The sequence below is a fragment of the Patagioenas fasciata genome, chromosome 6 (assembly GCF_037038585.1).
Source record: "Patagioenas fasciata isolate bPatFas1 chromosome 6, bPatFas1.hap1, whole genome shotgun sequence".
Lineage (NCBI taxonomy): Eukaryota > Metazoa > Chordata > Aves > Columbiformes > Columbidae > Patagioenas > Patagioenas fasciata.
In genome coordinates this window covers 7,616,459-7,635,664 of record NC_092525.1, presented here as the reverse complement: position 1 = coordinate 7,635,664, position 19,206 = coordinate 7,616,459, and the positions used below count along the sequence as shown (strand labels likewise).

The 19,206-nt window shown below is 47.5% G+C and overlaps 1 protein-coding gene across 1 annotated transcript in view; it reads left to right on the top strand.

The window, feature by feature from the left end:
• RNF11 (ring finger protein 11) overlaps positions 1-19,206 on the top strand; it is a 30,670-nt gene that overhangs the window by 8,912 nt on the left and 2,552 nt on the right. Inside the window, exon 2 of the mRNA XM_065842587.2 lies at positions 18,587-18,756. Within this exon, the coding sequence (XP_065698659.1) occupies positions 18,587-18,756 (170 nt within the window). The remainder of the gene's footprint in view (positions 1-18,586; positions 18,757-19,206) is intronic.

Sequence of the window (19,206 nt, the reverse complement as noted above, 5' to 3'; positions counted from 1 at the left end):
CTCTGATGACTCAGTACGCGAACGTTGCGGAATTGGATGAGGCTGGGTGCTCTTGCCCTTTCTGTTTCAGATCTGTGGCAGACTTATCTAAGAGATCAAAGTGCATCAGATTTCATTATTTCAGTATCTATGGGCCAGTATAATGCATGACTACTCTGGGGTGATGCCTGTGTCTGACTTCTATTCATCATTGTAATTAAACCCAGATACAGAGTTCGTTCTGTGCGCTGAACATTAATCACAGCATTTTATTAACACAGTTGTCCAAATCTGTAATTCAGGCATAGTATAATTTTGCAGTATAGGGTAAGACCAGTATTTACTTTGCCTGAATAAATCAGTTTTATTTAAAGTTCAGAAAGACAAGTGATTGCTCTCAGGTTTTGAGCAAACAGGTGCAAGCGTTGCTCAACTACGGACGTACCAAACTGCTGGACTGGTTTGGTCTGTACTGTTGCTTAACAAAAAGCAGTTAACTGCTGTATTCAGTGGGAACTATAGAAAAGGCTCAGATTAGCAAACTAATGCTCTAAATTAAATTTTAGCTAAGACATTGAAATGAATATTTTAACACCAATAGAGTTTATTTGATGCTCTATAATAGTGCTTGCTTAATTGCCATTGCCAGTTTCTGATGTTTGGGGATTTCTCTTGGTTCTTTTTGGTTTGGGTATTATGGTTTGCGTTGCAGTTCCATCCATGTACCTTCAGCCTAGCTCATGAAATATGACCAAGTCACTGCCACAGTCTCTGCGTCACAGAGTTCTGTAGGGTTATGTCCATGTATTTGGAAACCTGGAGGCAGTTGCAGATCGCCCCACGGGGAGTGGCATCCTTAAAAGTATATTGCCCTTCTTGGAAGGAAACAATATAGCTTTTAAAATCTGAGCAAAAATACTTGATTTAACTGTTAACTCTTTTCTAAGTGAATGTTTTTCTCCTCTGGGTTCCTGAGTCTTTGATGTTCTATGGGCTGTTTTTACAGTGCTCACAAGAGCTAATAAAATCCCTCCTGTGCTCACTAAATTCGGAATACAGGTCCACACCCCTACTTGAAGACGATTAGGGCTCTGCAGTCAGAAGCTGGTAAGCAGCACCACGTAGGCAGAGTGGCTCTGAGGTCTGTCCTGCGCCGAGAACGCTGCTCTGCCTGCCCCGATGGGCACAGCTCCTTAGCTGACGGCATCGATGTCTGAACTTAAACTCTCTGGAATTTCTAGGAATTGAAGTCATATTTATTTTATTGCATGGCTAAACTTACTGAAGGGTGCCCATTTCTTTTGTAAATGTAGCGAGTTTCTTCATTTACTGTAGATGGAGTCAGGAATTCAGAGACACAATGTTTAAGGACTAATTATTTTTCTTTTAAAAAATCCTTTAGGAAAGAAGAAATACTATCCACACAACTTTATGCTCCAAGCAAGCTTTGTTTTCCTCTACAAACTCTATTCTTGTTCAATGAGTAACTTTTTTTGCCCTACCTCCCAGATGAAGCAAGATGACCCAGATTTAGAGCTTCCTGGGGAAAAGTTCACCTTATATATAGCTTCTCCTGAAGTGTCTTTATATAGCTGTCACCTGCTCTAAGCTGATAAACTGAGAAGAGAGCTATAGTTCTAGGCTGAGGTGGGAAAGGAGGGTGTTTTATCTTTCATTTTTCCTTTGGGGTCTAGTAAACACATCTTTCGCACATGCCCCTGGATTCCAGTATGGTGAAGTCCAGGCTTCCAGCGGCAGCATACAGAACTTCATGTCCCTGTGTGTCCTCAATGTGCTGCAGCTGAAGAATGACCAGCTGCCTCTTGGTTTTTGGGTGAACTGGATCGTGGCTCCGTGCGGGCAGGAGTTTCTGCAGTGGACTCTGGACGTGGCATCTGCCATCACCGTGTTCTTCGGCCTGCTCGGGTCGTGCAGGTGGAGCTTCCTCCAAGCCGCACTGCCGGTGTGGTGGGTGTTTTATTGGACAGCAAAAACTGGGAAAATGGTAGTAACGGGTATGTAACAGATGCTGCCAAACAGGCTGTCAGTATTGAGACGAGACAAAGGCTTCCACCTCAGGGTAACATGGCCAAGGGTGAGGAGTGCTGTAGGCTGAGGGGAGTTTGTTCCTTTGTCAGTGTAGGGTGTCCTGGTGTGGTTGTTTTTTGTTTTTTAAATACAGGGGAGTTTATCTGAGTCAGTGCATCAGCAGCTTGAGCTACTGGGGCTTCTGCAGCCTTTTGGGCAGAGAAGGGAACCTTCTGTGTCCCTGAAGAAAGTGCTGCTGCCCAAGGACACCACATACTCCTGTCCTGGGGCCTTCAGCACAGCAGGGACGGGTGCCTGGGGAACCCATCGGTGCTCATGTGGTGTGGTGTGTACACCTCTGGCACACGGGGCAACCGGCATCTGCGTCTGTTTGACTTGATTTGGGGCAGGATTCTGCTCCAGCACTTACAAATCGTGGCTTTGACAGACGCTGCTTGGGAGTGAAGGCAGCCAAGGCCGAAGGAGAGGCTCAGGATCTCTCTGTGTTCAGTGGACCACAGGCTGAAACCAGGTGAAAATGTTGTATACCTCGTGATCTGCGTTGTGTGCCTCCGTGTTTCTGGTGCAGGGAGGTCTGACCTAACCATCCGCTGCTGCCGAAAGGGATTGCTTTGCTTTTCCCTGCTGTTCTCTGCTTGCAGTCGTGTGCTCCGCAGTCGCTTCCTGGTGGCTTTGGTGCTTATGTGATCCCTCGGTGAGTCAGCTCATACCCTTCAAGTGTCTGAAATGGGTTCTCTTGCTTTCATTTTCCTCCTGTCAGATTAGTGAGCTGAACTGACTTCCTGATGGAGAGTGGATTTATCTGCACTCTGCCGTCTATATATTGCATTTTACTTTGTAACATCTCTGGAAAGCTCTAGAGGTGTCAGGTATTAGATGTGTGCCATTACTACCAAGTATTATGGGAGTTTTGGCTTCATGTTGCAATTAAGGATATATTTGGATTTAACAGCATATCAGAGCATGCACAGAATGAATACGTGGTGCTGGTGTGGGCAGTGAGTGTATTTGGGAATGGTCTGTACATGAAATGCAGTCTAAAGGTGTCATTTCTAACGTCAGTGGGGTGGTGATTTCAGCCACAGGGATTTGCTGCTTCAGGACACATCTCTGGTGTAGATAAAGCCTCAATTCTTCTCAGATGTCATGGTTTAAAAAACCAAACCAAACACAACAAAACGTAAGAAAATATCAGTCTGTCTACCACAACTGCCACTAAAGGTGCTCGGATGCTTTTCCTCACTATTTTCTTTTTTTAAAGAAGCTTCAGTTGGTGAGCATATTTGGTATGTACGGAATGGATGAGGACTTTGGGAGCCTGGTGGCGGTGCGCAGCAGCCGGTGACATCCCTGGGGACACCGCTGGCTGCAGCAGCGCCGTTCGTGTGCGTGTGCGTGGCGGCTGCTGCTCGCCCGGCCCTCGCACAGGCCACTCCATGGGTGGTTTCCAAACCCAGACTCGCTCGGCAAGCCTTGTCACTGCTCTTGGACTTCGATTACCTTTGTGCCTATGTATGTGAGGACTGCCAGCATATGTGGCTTTTAAAGAAACAACCTCCCTGTTGTCTGAAACGTTTAGAGTTAAGAAATTATGTAGGTAAGTATGCAAGAGCAGAAGCTGAGCTGGCCACCTCAGTGTGTCTGTCCTGTTTTATGTGTTGTGGCTCCTTATTCTAGTCTGGTGTCCCTCAGGTGAGGCCACTAGTTTTATGTTGAAGCCAGACTGAGGGACAAAACCCTCTTTCAGTAAATAAACTTGAGAAGCAAATCTAGCCACTTCTTCACGCGTCTGCTTGTGCAGCGTTACCAGCTGCCGTCATTTCTGTGGCAATTTTTTGCGGTACCTTTCTGTTTAGTTTTCTGAATTCAGAACCAGTAATGCTGAATGTGAGCAGTAGATACCATCTGTAAAGATGGATCTCGTGAATTTAGTCAGGTCAGGTGTAGTTTTTGGCTTGGAGACCTAAAAGCCACAGGAGATGGGGCTGCTGGGGCAGAGACCCTCCGCTGCCGGTCTCGGGTCGGGTGGGCAGCCCAGCGCATTGCTGGGGTTGTGGGACACTGAAACGCTGTGGAGATCACTTTCTGAATCAGACTGCTGCTGCCACGAACGTTTCCTTGATTTATTTGACAAAATATGCTGGCCAGGTTTCAGTTTGAATACAGTAACGCGTTTCAGCCAGACAGAAATTACAATCTAAATTAGACCAATAGCTGTTGCCCTTTCTCCCTTAAAAAGACGTAGGTGACACATCAAACTGAAATTTTTTAAAATCCAAATGCAGAATGGTTACTCTGTTCCAGCAATAAAGTGGCTGTATATCAACGCAGAGTGCAGTAATCCCACATATACGTGTTCACCCAAATCGTTGCCAGTGGTGAGGCTGCCCAGTGCTGCTCGGGCAGCACCAGTGGGTTTGTAAAGCCAGAGCCTTCAGGATGTGCTAAAACTTCCAGCTAGCGTATGGTCAGTAGAATAAGCTTTATAAAGGTGTTTTTTCAGCCCTGCCTTCACTCCTGTTTCTACCCGTAGATTGTGCCGTAGGAAACCGGGTTTGCCCAAGAACCTTTGTGCTTCTGCCATAGGTGTTTTCCACCAGTGGGCTATTGAAAACGCAGCAGAGGTCAAACCAGAACTGCTAATGGAAAAGTATTTTGTGCAAAAATTTATCTCCTTGTTCCTAAAGCTTTTGTTTTGTTAGTGTCCTAAACTTCCAGGTGGACATGACAGTGTCTGCAGGCATTTGTAATTGCCTCTGCAAAACGAGGCTCATGGTTAATGAGCGTTATCTTCTGTATGACAGGCTTTATTGCTAGTTACACTGCGTCATAGATTATAATAATTTGGATAACAGCCCTGTTTGGTACAGTGTTGGAAGTTGCATATTAACAAGTGTGTGAACTGGACTGTTTTCTGGTGCCTGTCAACAGGGGATGTATGGATAGTTATGCATCTGCTCAGTGAAGTTATTTTCTGCAGGTAGTGTATGAATTTTGAAGGATGCTGGTCAGGCTTCGCCCTCACAGCTCCTACAGGGAACCTCTTTTGATCAAATCTAGATTATTTCTGGCAAACTCGCACCTGTTATTCTTGTACCAAACAGATCTGTACTTGTTTTCCTGATGTTTACTCTCTTGATTTATTTAGACATCAGTCCCATATCTCTTTCAGCCTTTGTTTTTCTAGGCTAATGCTTCTATTTTTATTTTGTTTGTTAGTGGATATCATATTCAAGCAACTTGGTTTTCCTGAAAAACAAAATTTGTCTCATCCATAGTCAGTGAAACTAAGACAAAATAAAAGCAGAAAGGAAAAAAGATTAAAGTGGAGGATATTTTAAGTGGTTGAGGGATCACTGACTGACTGCTCAGCATCTTGCAGTGAATTTTGTCATGGTGACTGATTATGGAAGTCACAGGCAATATTTACTTCAGACCTGCACACCATGCACCTTCCCGTGCGTTATGCCCTCTCGTCGGGGTAAACCATTCCCGACTGCTGAAGCCTTCACCAGGAACGCCGCGTTACATGAAGTGACACAACAGTCAGGACCAGGCGTGCAAGTTCTTTCAAGGATAATTTCTGTACAAAACTTCAGTGGAACAAAGACATTTTCTTTAACCCGGTCTGCCAGTCTGAAATGTCTCTGTAGGGTCCTCGACAGATGGCTTTTAGCAGATTTAACGTGATGAACATAGGCGTTACTTTTGCCAAATTCATGGAGAAGCCATGCCCAGGCCTTTTCTGCCCAGAAGGAAGCATCTAGATGTGCCCATCTCCGAACACAGCCAGTTTATTGCTGCTGCTGCTGTCTGATTCAAAACAATTGAAAGAGCAGAAAACTGTTTGCTGCAGTGGTTTCTATTAGTGTCTCCACTGCTGTGGAGATCCATCTGTAGGAAAGGAGGTGTCCCAGATACAGATGGGAATGCAGGCTCATCTGTTGCCTTGCCTATTTATTTCCGAGATGACTCGGCAAAGCCCTCAGCGTCCCTGGGGCAGCACCGGCCCTGGCTTCGCTCCTCGCTGCGCTGCCTGGGGAGACCAGGTGAGCTGGTCCGGAGCAGCACCGGGTGCGGAGCTGCGCCCCTGCCTCTCGGGACACGCGAGAGGCGGCGTTCTGGGGACCATGCAGGGAACCCAGGGCTCTAGAAAGATAACTGGAATTTTTCTGTAGTAATCGAGTGCTGATATTTCTGCTTATGGAGCTAAAATCTCAGCAAGAAGCTTCTTTTTCTCTTTGGGTTTATCCAGCTATTAGTTACCTCTAGTTGCACCCTAATGAGTCCCAAGGTAACAAGGCGTATTCTAGACTAAGTATCACAAATTAAACATGATAAACATGATTTTTTGACATGATAACATACTGAATACCTCCAAATTTACTGCCTCAAAGGTCGGTTTTACTCCATTCCAGTGCTTTATCATGAGTGCAGTTTGTGTGTGTATAAACTGTCAAAACTTATTTTTAGTGGTCGTGTGGGTTGTAGGAGGACGTGGTTATTACACGCTAAACGTTAATGCAAGAGAATACGATCAATAGAAGTATTTCTTTATACCTTCATAAAGCCTGAAGGAGTGTTGGTAGCATAATGTTAATGACATGAGACTTCAATTTCTGACTCTGAGGGGCATCGAAAGTAGCACGTTCCTCACCTCTGGTAGAGTTACGCTTCGGTGCAGGGCCTGAACGGTTTCCTTGTACCTATATGACTAACGCAGAGTATTTCAAAGTCACAGGTAATGTTCAGGGGAAATGGGTGCTTGTAAATTTGCACAGGTAAGCTTTATTTCCATGTGATCTTCTCCAGCCCTGACCCGCACCCTCTCCATCGCTGCGGTGGTGGTTGGGGTTTCTGGTGCGCTTCACGCAGCGTGGAAGGTCCCTCGTTGCCTGTGGATGAGCTGAGGCCGGAGCTCGCCCGGCTTTGCAGCTGCTCTCCTACGTCCACATCAGGGTGAAACGGGCCTTTGTCTTCCAGCCAGTCAGTCCATATTCGCAAAAATGAGCTCTCTGTTTTCATCTCCTTCCTCTCAAACAGTTTTCTGTTCTGAGATTTTTGTAGCAGCCTGAGCCTTAATTCAGCCAAGTACTTAAGTAGGCGCTCAAGTGCTGCATCCCTGACAGTGTTTGGAGTCCTGGGGTAGTGGTGGGGACATTTGTAGATCTTACTATCTGATCCTTGCAGTAATGCGTTATGGAAATTTGAACTTTTCCTTCAGAAAGCCAATTTCAGTGTAAACAAAGCTCTTGGCACCTCCCAGGAGAGCGGGTGTAAGCGGGGAAGGGCCTGACCAGACAGAGGCGTTTCTGTGTCCGTGGGGCTGAACGAGGTGAGGCTGCGGCGGCCGCTCCCTGTGCCCCCTCGCAGAGCTGGGACCCGCTTCAGCGCGCCCTTCGAACCGCCTGCTCGGAGAGCACCTCTGCTGAGACCAGCACCACTGGTCTTGCTGCAAAATCAGCGCAGGCGAGATCTAAGAAGGGTATTTAAAAGACCTAAAAGAAAAAACACATGAAGCCCCCCTCCCTCAGCACAAAAAACCCTGAAAATGCTGATAGACAAGTGGTTGCTTATACAGCGAGTGATGGACGTCGTACCCTATTAATATGCAAAGCTGAATGTTTGTGGCTTGTCCTGGTTGCACCAGCAACTGGCTGCAGTAAAATGAATGTGTGTTTTCTGGTGACAGATCAATGAGCATCTGGTTATTTCTTTAAACTGCCTCTATGCATTTAAAACTTTAAAAAAGTAGGAAAAACACATTCTGGAAATATTTTGCTTGTATAACCAACTCCTGAGAGAGCTATTTATGATTTTCCTACCTGTTCTTGGCACAGGCCTCTTTTCTGTTAGGAGAGGTTTGACAGTTGCATGAGGTCACACTTGGATCTGTGCCCCGTGAGCTGAAAACGCAGAGTCACTGCTTGCGAGGACAAGACTTAGCTGCAAAAAATAGAAACCTTGCCCTTGCATTCACTGCTAATACTGCAGCGAAAAGCGGAGCTGTGTCAAGCCTTAGTGTGCCTTAGCATTCATAGTCATTCCTTGCTTTTAGATACAGCACTGCTTTAAAAAAACAACAAACCAACTGATTCAATAGTAATGGTTTACTGCCTGAGTCATTCCTTTAAGATTAATAAATGACCATCTGAGATGAGCCGATAGCCTGAATGGGTGCCTCTGGTTGTTTACAGCTGCTGCTCATTGACTCAGAGTTGAAATAATTAATGTTATTATCAAATGACACTAAACAAACAGCCGAATTGCATTTTGTGTGTGTTCATCCTCGGTGAAGTGGTCGATGGCAGTGAGTGTGCCACTGGGACAGGTGACCACGTCCCCACGATGTTACACTGCAATCTCTTGTGTACAGCAGGGCAGGGCTGTCAGTACCCCTGGATTTGAACACCATTGCCAGCTTCAGAACATGGAAGAAGTCACAGAAATCCCCCATCGTCGCCCTGGTGGAAGGAGGGAGCTGGTGGCTGGAGGGATGGTGCCGACATCCTCGCCAAGCCCAGAGACTCCAGCTACATTTGGGGTGCCCTGGTGTATGGCGGCTGTATGCGAGGCTTCATCTGTCTGTGGCTTTCTGGCAGGCTGATGCAGAAACATTCTTTAAAACAAAGCTGTGGTTAAGGTGTTGCAAGCTGCAGCATGATTACATCCTTTGACTGGCCTCGAGAAGCCTCCTGGCTGCCTGTGCACCGTCTGGGCCCCTGCTACGCTGCCCAGGCTGAGCCTGCAACTCACAGACCCGGATTTCAGCGACATCGGCTGCGTTAGAAATTCAGATGCTGCAAAGAAGATGAAAAAGCCTGTGGTTCCGAGTGTACCGCCAAACCGCCGAGGCACAGCAGCCTCCTCTGGAGCAAGCGTTCCTAATGGGGGGTGGTTTCGTTAAAAAGGCAATCAAAATATTTCTAATTGAGTACAAAGTTATGATCAAGTGAAGTATAACGCAGATTGCTGGGTTTTGACACAAGCCCTGCTGTCGGGGGCTGCTCCGCTGACACGGGCTCACAACAGGTCCCCGCGCCACCAGTCTCTCCGCTTCAGGTTTTCTCACTCTGTGCTTACGCAGACCCAGCTCGTCACCAGCCCCATCTGCTGTGGAAGCTCTTCTGCAACAGGACGTGCCCTGGTAGCACTTTTCTCCCCCCAGTCACTTATCCTCAGTAGAGCGATCTGTTTTCTCTCCTTTCCCCGCGGTGCGGCAGAGGTGTGCACCGTGTGAGGGGCCGCTCTGCTGAGCCCCTGTTCGCTGCGAGGCCTCATGCGCAGTTCTTCATCAGTTTCTGCTTGGCGTACCTTGCCCCGGGGGATTACCTGCTTCCTGCTCCAGCTTAGCAGAAGCCCTCTCCTGTGTATTTTGGTTGGGTAACAGACTATCTCAATAAAAAGAAATACTCTGTCCATGTTCAAGCCTCTTTTTTTGGTGTGTGCTTACAGCTGGGCGGCTACAGAAAAGTATTTTGTGTTGTCAGGTAGGACGGTACATGGGGGCAGATGATCTCGGATTGCTTCTGTTGATCTGCCTGTTTGCTTTCGTTACCTGTTTCTTCTTATCTGAGGCTAAATTGACAACTCCCAGGAGACCATATGCTCCCAGAAGACTGTACATGGGGTTGATGTTCTCATTCTAATTGGGCTGTTCTGTCTATTTGAGTCCTATTTAGGAACGTGGTGTATGAGATACTTGCATTCAATAGGATGGTTTTGGGTGGGTGTTGAAACTTGCTTTAGACAAGGCTGTTGAGTTGTGTTTTGGATGGCCCTCTTTGTCCAGGGAGGGTGGAGGGTGCTTGCCCTGTCTTTTAATGATAACACCAAGATAACGCCTTACTCTGAGCCTAGAGATGAGGTCACTTCATTTCACTGATCCTTTGATATGCTACTTACTCTGTACTTCTTCTAAAATACATTCCTAGTTCTGCATCATATTTCTCTGCTATGTGTTACTGTATTGTTATTAGTTCAAACTAGCACATTGAAATATACATATATACACATCTTCTGTTTACACACAGAAGTGCAGCCTGTATTTATTCTTCAGCAATCCTCCCCTGATGGATTGCTTGTGTCTTTGGCTTTTGTGCATTTTCATGCGTACTCCCTGTTTTGGCCCTTTCTCGACAGCCTATCCTCTTGGCTAATTAGGGCTGATTTCTGTAATTTGGCTACCTTGTTCCTGAAGTACTGGGAAGGGCTGTTTTTTACAATTGTTCTTAGAATTGCCTTGAAACTGACTTCATTCCTGCCAAAAGATACATTTTAGCACTCTCGCTATATTTAAGTGTTTGGAGTCAGGATTTCCTGGCTGAAGTCTCTGGCTGGGGTGTTCCCCGGGGCCGCCTGTTTGCGGCTCTCCCCGTGCCCGTGGCGGTGGCACAGCGCACGGTAACTTTGCTCGTCGTGAGGCCAAGAGCGTCTCTGCTCGGCGGCCTCGCAGCCGGAGGCGAGAGCCCGTGCCAGGGCGGCAGCACCTGCGCCCCACAGAGACCGGCTGGCTTGGGCAGGCTGGGGGCAGCTGCACCCTAAACCCCGAACTCCCCCACATGGCTCCCTGAGGTGAGCAGGGCCTGCGCGGGCTCAGCTTGGCTACGCTGAGCCTGTGGGCTCAGTGGGGAGTTCAGGGCATAACATGTGCCCTGACTAACTCCCGGTGCGTTACGTTGCCTGTCTGAAGCCACCTATATATGTGCCTATACTCTCCATCAGGCGCCTGCCTGTCCAGTAATCCATACCAAGGCCTTCATGCAAGGGACTTGCATGGACTTGTCCAGGTGTGCTATGCTTTGGCGGTTTGGGCCAAGTTTGTATCTCAGGAGGCAGAAGCACCTGTGAGCTTAAGCTCTCTTGTTTGCTGTGCCCTGAGGTGAGTCAAAGCCTGGGATGAGTCAAACACCTGTCACACGTGTTTGAGATCAGGGGACCAGCGGTACAGGTGTGAACGAGCCGGTTTGCGTGAACGAGCCGGTTTGCGTGAAGAAGCCCGTTTGCTGCGGGACCCGACACAGCGAGAGTCCAGGCTGCCTGCGCACTTGTGTTTTACCCACGATGATCAATATTCTTATTTTTAGCTGTTACCCCTTTGATTTATACTACAAACAAGTTACACAGATGGATGTTTACCCTTTCCAGAAAGTTACTATGTATCTGAAGGAAGTGTGAAGGATTCTCCTATTTCTGGGTGGACTGTTAGCGTTCTGTCAGCTTTTCCATGCTTAGCTCCTGAGTGCTTCCCCCGCCTCTTATGCTTGGATGCAGCTGCTGAAACCACGTTAACTGGGTGCATGGATTCGTTTGCTTGGGGTGTTCTTTATTTTTGCCTCCTGCTAGCCAGCAGTTCCACAGCAGTCAGTGGGTGGGACAAGCAGGTTCCCTCTGTACCTTTCAGCAGAGACATTTATTTATTTTCAGCATCTCCTGCTACAGGACCATTTTCTTCTTCCCAGAAAATCAGGGATTTTTTATTTGTTGTTAAATCTGCTCCTCGTTCCTCCAGCAGCCGTCTTGCTTGAACTGTAAGTGTTGTTTGTCGTAGCCGTAGCACTGTAATAGCTGTCTGTGCGTGCCAGGCGTAAGAGGGGGTTTCTGCAGGATAACCCCTTGGCGTAAGGAGAGGACGTGCACCAGGAATGCCGATGCCGCGGGGCGTGCGGGTAGGGTGATCCGCACACATGTGCTGTTTTCCTGCCACCAGCTGCAGAAACGACTGCGAGACTTTCTCCTTACCCAGCTGATTTGCTTTGTAGTCCCTGGGCTGTACCAGTCTAGGGAGGCTGTGTTTTATGCCCGAGTGTCCTTAATTTAACGTTTAGGGGCAACTGTTCTTACCTGGCTTTGCTCACTGCAGCAACTTGATATAAAAGCATGAAGTTTTGTACATTGTTTATGAATCTTTTCCCTTCCTATGTACAAAACAGTACTATTTAAAATAATATGCTAGGAGCTGTAATAAGAGAACTTTGTTATCTCTCAGAAGTTGTGGCCTGATGCTGTCAGTGGGTCTGTCTGGAGACATGGAGTCAGTTCTCCGGTGAGCAGTTTGATGGTCTGGGATGTGTTGGTGTCTGTGTTATCCACTTTACTGAAGCAATTCACACCCTGATGTTTGCTGGGATCACTGGAGAGAGGAACAAAGACAGGTAAAACCAACACGAAGCTGCTGAACGAGAGTTCAGTTGGTGGAACCGTACCCAAGGATATGGCCCCTGAGTCAGAGAAACCTGCTGTGCAGCCTGGGAATGTAAAAACTGTCTGGATGTGTCAGGAGATTGCGCTTCCAGGGATTAATTACTGCTTTTTAATTACTGCTTTTCCCCTACAACTGCTTCTTGCTAATCTTTTTGTATTTATGTTCGCATTGATGTTAATTAAATTTCAGAGCAGGTGAGTCCAGAGCGGCAGGTGATTGTCACCGCCGGGTACGGCTGGGTTTGCGCTGGCCAAGCAGCAAAGGGCACCGTCAACTCTTTATCTTGGCGGTGGGCAGCCGGTTTGGTTCTGTGTGACAGCACGGGAAAGAAGCCTGAGAACAAAGTCCCTTGTTGCCATCCCGGAAAGCAGCAGGCGGGACGTGGTGTTTGTGCCTCCCCTCCCTCTGCTCCAGCCCCGTTTTCAGTAGCAAAGCTGAGCTCAGGGGACAGGTGGTGTTTGCAGTGTCGGCAGCCAGAACTTGCTTTCTTTCATGGTTGCTTATGTTTTGTAACCCTCCTTAGGGAGGAATCCTGAGAAATGCAAGGGCTTGGAACTCTCTTTTGAAGGTGAGTGTATATTTAGCAGAGTGATGCAATTGTTTTGAAACACATTATTATTTGTTGGGAGAGAACTACTTGGATTTTCGTCTTTCTCACATAAGGGGAATCAGTCTTTGTTTGGCAGGCTTGAAAACTTGGTAAAGGATGAGTTACAGTTTTGCTTAGTACGGTGTTAATGTACTGTTTAATCTCTTTTCTGACTGCGTGACTGTTAAGTGAATGGTGTCTGCTGGACAGACCTGTGCCAGAACGGCTCCCTTTGTGTGTCCAGGTCTGCCCCACCTGCTTGTCTGTCCCATCTGGTTGTCTGTCCCGGGTGTCTCCTCCAAGCAGGAGAGGTGAGAGGAGGGGATTTTTCTTTCAAAAGAGCTTTTTAGTGGAGGTGTTTGACTCTCGCAGTTATTTATACTGACCGGCCACCTGGAAGCAGAAATATAAAAGATTAGGTAACGATTGCATTAGATGACGTTTTATAGCAGCTGGTACTTAGCTCTCTAAATGAACTGTTCTGTATGGCAGAAAAAGGGTTTTATAGTTGGCAGGCTGCTCATAATCTAAGGATTATTAAAGTAAGCTGTAGTTGTCGTATAATGCACATTTATAATGGTGAGTGGTTTTCCATTAATACGTCTTGGGGGAGGATATTATTTCAGAATGTGCATTCACATACAGATGGAGCTGGAGTCTTTTCATCCGGATCAGAATGGTGTTCACAGAAAAGGCCTCTGGACTGTCATCCCAGCAGGTTCCTTATGAGTAATAAAGTAGCAAAAAGAGAACATTTCATAACATTCAGTGGGGATTTTGAGGAGAAAAGAAGGCAACACATTCCGACAACACATATCAATAAGGACATTTTCGTATTGAAGGGATTTCAAAGAGAGCTGTGGGAACGGCTGGTGAAATTCAAATGGAACTTTTATATCTGCATTAGTTAATTAGGCACCGACCACAAGGACGGTAAGCGCGATACCTGCGGGTATTTAAGAAATCTAAAAAATACTTAGGATAAATGTAGCAAGGAAGATGTGTGTCTGCTTTGTTGGACCGAATTACCAGATGTGTTGGTGGTCTGGTGTTAAAATAAACGTCCCAGGGTGAGACACATGGAGCACTGGATGAGATGGAGAAACCAGCGCGATGGGAAGCGAGCAAAGCGGTCAGGGTGGACGCGGGCGGCTGTGGGCAGATCTCGGGACAGCAGTGCAGCTTTAACCTCTGCCACTATTAGATACTACGAATTATTCGTCTCGCCTTTGACCTTCCTGAAAGGAGAATTTGTGCATGCTGGTGCAATTATTAAAAACAACAAACAAACAAAAGCCCTGATAACACTGCTGCTGAGTGGCATAGGGGATCTTAATCTTTATCCAGGGATTAAGAGTTTCTGATCTACTGCTGACCTGTTTTCAGAGTGTTACAAATTCACTGCATTTGCAAAACAAGATGGAAATGCTGTAAAACGAGAGAAAGGCAGATTTACAGCAGCATAAGTAACCAAGGTAAGTTGTATTGATGAGAGACCTCTGTAGGCCAGAACGTGCGTGGGAATCTGCGTGCAGCAGCAGCGCCTGGGCCTCTTGAGCCGTGTGTGAAAATGCTCATTTTCGTGACGCGTGGAAGGCTGCAGACCTGCGGTGCCCTGTGATCTGTCCTCCTCCCACGAGAGGAGCCGGGCGGACAGGCGCGAACCCTGCAGGCCGGAGCAAAGCTGTCACCCCAGGGCTGCCCAGCCCTCGGAGGGAGCGACTTCTGTGCGCAGAAAGCCAAGGAAACCGTGCTGACATCACCTACTGCGGAACAAGAAAAGACCGTGCATCTCCAGGACTGGCCATCCCAGATGTTTCGTCATTACTAAATTCATAGGGGAAAAAAAATAATTGATTAAAGCAAATTAAGTGCCAGAAAGTGATTATTATTTCATGGCCTGACATGGTTATGTGGTTTTTTTATTACTTGTTTTGGCCTTTGTAAGTTAACATGAAATTTCTTCTTAATTTGAAGTGCCTGACATCTTTATCAAATAATAAACAACACAGGCTTTGGCTAGAAGGTCAGTATTTTGTGATTTTGTCCACAAAAACAGTTTCCATGGTAGATAACGGAAAAGTGAGACACGAGCAATAAATTCATGCTTCTCTTTGGAGTAAAATAATAATTACTTGGGTAATATGATCTTTTAATATAAATGTCCGTGTGAGGGGGCCTCTAGCTACAAATGTAAGTGGACTGAAGTCTCGAATCCTCACGTCGTTACCCTTCACTGCCCACGCTGGAGCAGGCAGGACCTTGTGTGAGGATAAATTCAGCAGTAACGGCTGCGGGGGCTTTGCGGAGGGTGACGGACCCACGCGGGCAGCGCTGGGCTCTGCCCGTACAGGCGCCTTGAACTTAGTGTCGGTGAGCTCAGCTTCCAGAGACGCTTCGGAGGTTTGCTGGAGGAGGAAGCAGGGGATGCAGCTGCTGGTGTGGGGCCAGATGGGTGGGTGCTGGGGGCTACTGGGGCCGCTGGGGGCTGAGGGAGCACTTTGTGCAGTCTGCTCCATCCCTTGCTTTGACCCCTCTGGGGATGCTGGATGTCGCTTTCTCAAACTGTCAGACCAGCCTGGGCTCTTGTATTCTCATGAATAAACAGTTTGAAATATTTTCAGAATCATACAAAAATGCCTTTTTAATATGTTGTGGGGAGAGGACTGGTTTGAAAAGGCCACTGTCGGTATACCCCGGAGTTTAAATCTGGAACGCGTGCAGCTGCGTTCTTCCATTTTCCTGGTATGTTTGTAGCCAGTTTCTGGGGTGCTCTGGCTTTTCATAGTAATTGCAATTTGAGACTGAAGTGCCACCAGACAGCGTATTAAGGAACCGCGCCACACTGAGGGTATTGAGTCGTCACCCGTTTTTATGTACAGTAGTGCAACTTAAGGCATTTTTCACAACACCGTGGCAGCTGCACCAACCCGTTTTTTCGGATTCACAAATACAAAGCTTTCATGATGAAAGACAACACCGTTTTCACCCAGGGTTTCTCATCCGACAGGAGATCCTTGTCCAGTATGTGAAACCGTAGAAGCCCCAGCTGGCAGCGATAAATCCCTGCCGCGACCGGGCACGTCGCGCGGGGCTGGCTCCGTGGGGGGACCAGAGACAGCCCCCAGTGTTTCCAGGCAGTGCTGGCGGCGGAAAGCATTTGTGTACCTGGGGTGGGAAGGGGGCACAGGGTCCATCAGGCCCCCCATGTTCCTAAGGTCTCCATGGGGAAGGTGGTGCCCATGGAAGGGGCACTGCAGTGATGCAAAAAGGGGTTAAAAGTTGTGTTATTTACTGTCCAAAACCTAACCGAAGCAGGCATTGGTTGGACAGAGTGACTGAGTTTGCATTTCAGAATTGTCCAAATGTGAGTTCTAACTCCCAACAGCTCACTTCACTGTAGTGTCCTTTTGCTACGTAATTTCTGCTGAGATGACCGGTTTGCTGCTGCTCTGCTATAGGCATTCACTGCCAATTGTTCAGATGTTCTGAGAGTTTATTGGATCGTTTTTTCTCCTCCTGTTTTTTCCTTTCGTTGTGTTTCTGCGTGATCACTTGCAGTTGTGGTTTTGCCAGGCGGAGCTGTACTAAATCCATCCCCTCCTGCCCATGCCTGTGCTTAGCTACATTGCTCCTCTTTTTTCCAGGATGGGAAGGAGGATGCATCATCTCTCTCGGCATACTGTGTGTTCTCTCTGTAACAAATGAAGGAGCACTGTCTTCTGCTGTGGATGTAATAATCTGGCCAAAGAAGTATAGCAACGCTCGGGGTGGGGGAAGTTATTGATAGTTTGTGGTGTTAAGTTCTTGAAACAAAACCAGGACGGGGCTCTGCCTGGAGCTGTCGTGTTCAGTGCAGAGGGGATGAGAAAAAATGCTTTATATTGTTGGTACCCAAGGTTGCAAAGCCCCCTCATGAACACTGTTGTATCTGACGGGCCATCAGCTGGTGCTTTCCTAACAATGATTAGAGAATACTTTATATGTTTTAGACCATTAAAAGGCAGCTGATCAAGAAGAAATCTCTCATTCTCTGAAATACAGTTTAGCCAAGAAATTAATGAAACTTACAGAACCACTGGCATTTTGTCTCTTGAACCTGCTCATAATTCCTCTGAGCTCTGCTGGGCAATCAGAGGGGAAAGTCCTTGGGTAGCGAAATTAAGAGAAGACTTTGAATTTTGCCCTACAGCTGAACTGTGAGTGGTAGGCAGGGTAGTAAGAGAAGAATTGCCAGGCAGACTTGTATTTTTTTATTAGCATTTTTGTATTTGTGATGAGTGTTTTCTGTAAGCGAGGAGTTCTGCTGCTGGGCACCGCGGCGCGCTCTGCGGGCCACTGTCTCCCGTCTGTCTTCCCACTTGCTGTGCTCCCTAGCAGTGGAAGAATTACTTTATCGGGTTTACAAGCACAGCGTTACCTGTGTTAAACCCTGCATCTGGACTCCGCCAGGTGTTGGTGGGAGTTGAATGCAGCACTAGAGGTAAAGGTAAAGAGGGAGCAGGAGAGGAGGGGAAGGCTGTTCCTGCTGCCATAGGGACCTGCGGATGCCCACAGTCGTCTCTGCTCTGTCAGGACACATTTCAGAAGGTGGTGGCTCTGCCCTGGACAGTAAAAGCCGATATTGTCACCACACCGGTGACGAGGGGCAGTTTGGCGATGGGTCCCTTGCGCCATGTGCTGCCTCGGCCTCCCGGCTGCAGCCGCCTGCTCTCCGCAGGCTGCTGGTTCTGCAGCAACGGCCTCTGCGGCATCAGCTCCCGCGCTTTTTCAGACGGATGAGCCGATGCTCTTGCGCAGCTGATGCACCGGGTTTATTTTCAGAACACAGCTACAGGTTGAATCTTTTTCTGCTGTTTAAGAAGTGCCACTGAAATGGGCCTATTACAAGAAACTGTCTCCCTGTTAACAGTCGATTTATGGGTACTGGCTATTACCGTCCTAATAGTATCTCCTGTTCAAAATTGGTATTCACGGCCAGAAAAGCGCTTTGAAAGCAAGTAAAATAAGTACTATGTTAATACAAAAGTTAGTGAAAATATCTTATCTAAAGTTTGTTAGTACTGAGAAGAAGTTTCTGAGAACATGGCGGAGGAAGGACTGTGTCATACCTGCACGGTGCCTATTATTTGTTTGGGAAATACGTACTTTAAACATGTAGCAGTTGAAATCCAGCTTGGGAGAACTTGTGAAATTATATTAATGTATGAGAACAAATGCAGAACTTGTATTACTTACTTAAGTTATTCCTTCTATTGTCCAGGTGACACTTTTCAAACACACAAGAACTAAATCCACAGTTCTGACTGGAGCTTGTGCGGCCCAGAACAGTTCACATAAATTTTAATTATTACAGAAATAAAAAAACCCTTCCTCTCTGAAACTCCTAAGAATAGGTGCTGTCCTCATCTCTGCAAAGAATTCTTCCTAAATGGAAAAGAAAAAAGATCTACTTTTTGTTGCAAATACTGGGGTCTCGTCCTTGGCCACTGTGGTGTTCAGTGCAGCACTTCAGCAGTTCCCAGGTGCCTGCTGGACACGTAGCTCCTGGGCGAATGATTCCTGGAGCTCGAAAGATCTTGCAGAGAACAACCATGAACCGCTCCTTGCTCAAGATTCTGGCCTCGATTCTTTATCCCGTTCATTCTCAGTACAATTATAGCCCCAAAATTGCAAAGTAGGAGTGGGAGATCATACATCTGTAGGACTAAGAGAGCAGAAGTGAGATCCATTGTGTGTACTGTAACGGAAGTATTTGATTTTAGGAGCAGGTCCCCGTTCCCGTGTATCACCCCACGCCCAGCCAGACGCGGCTGGCGACGCAGCTGACCGAGGAGGAGCAGATCCGGATAGCGCAGCGCATCGGCCTCATCCAGCACCTCCCCAAAGGCGTCTACGACCCCGGGCGAGACGGCTCCGAGAAGAAGATCAGAGAGTAAGGGACCGGAACCTGACTGGGCTGATGGGGCTGTCGCTTCGGTTTATGGGACTGCCCAGGGAAACCCGCTCTTGTCCTCCTGGTTTTGCCTGATCTGCAGGGCCTGTAATCTAACGTAGTTTTCTCCAAAAAAATGACCTTTATCCTCACTTGTTCTCCTGCTACAGGTGAAACTTACTTTCCCAACCCATGTCATTCCTGCCCTCATAGTGTGTTTTGATTCCCCCCCTTTATTCTCTCTTCACAGAGAAGTCATTTCACGTTAGTGCCTCACCTTTATGGCTCCCTGTTCCCACTTCTCGCTGTGCGCCCCGAGCTGCCCTGCCGTGCCTGCAGGCTGCCGCCCTCGCTGCCGCTGTAGCCGCCGGCACGCACCGCGAAGGGAACGCCGAAAAGTAAAACCCAGGGCTTGGTGCAGTGAGCACGGGCAGAGCGAACACCTCCACA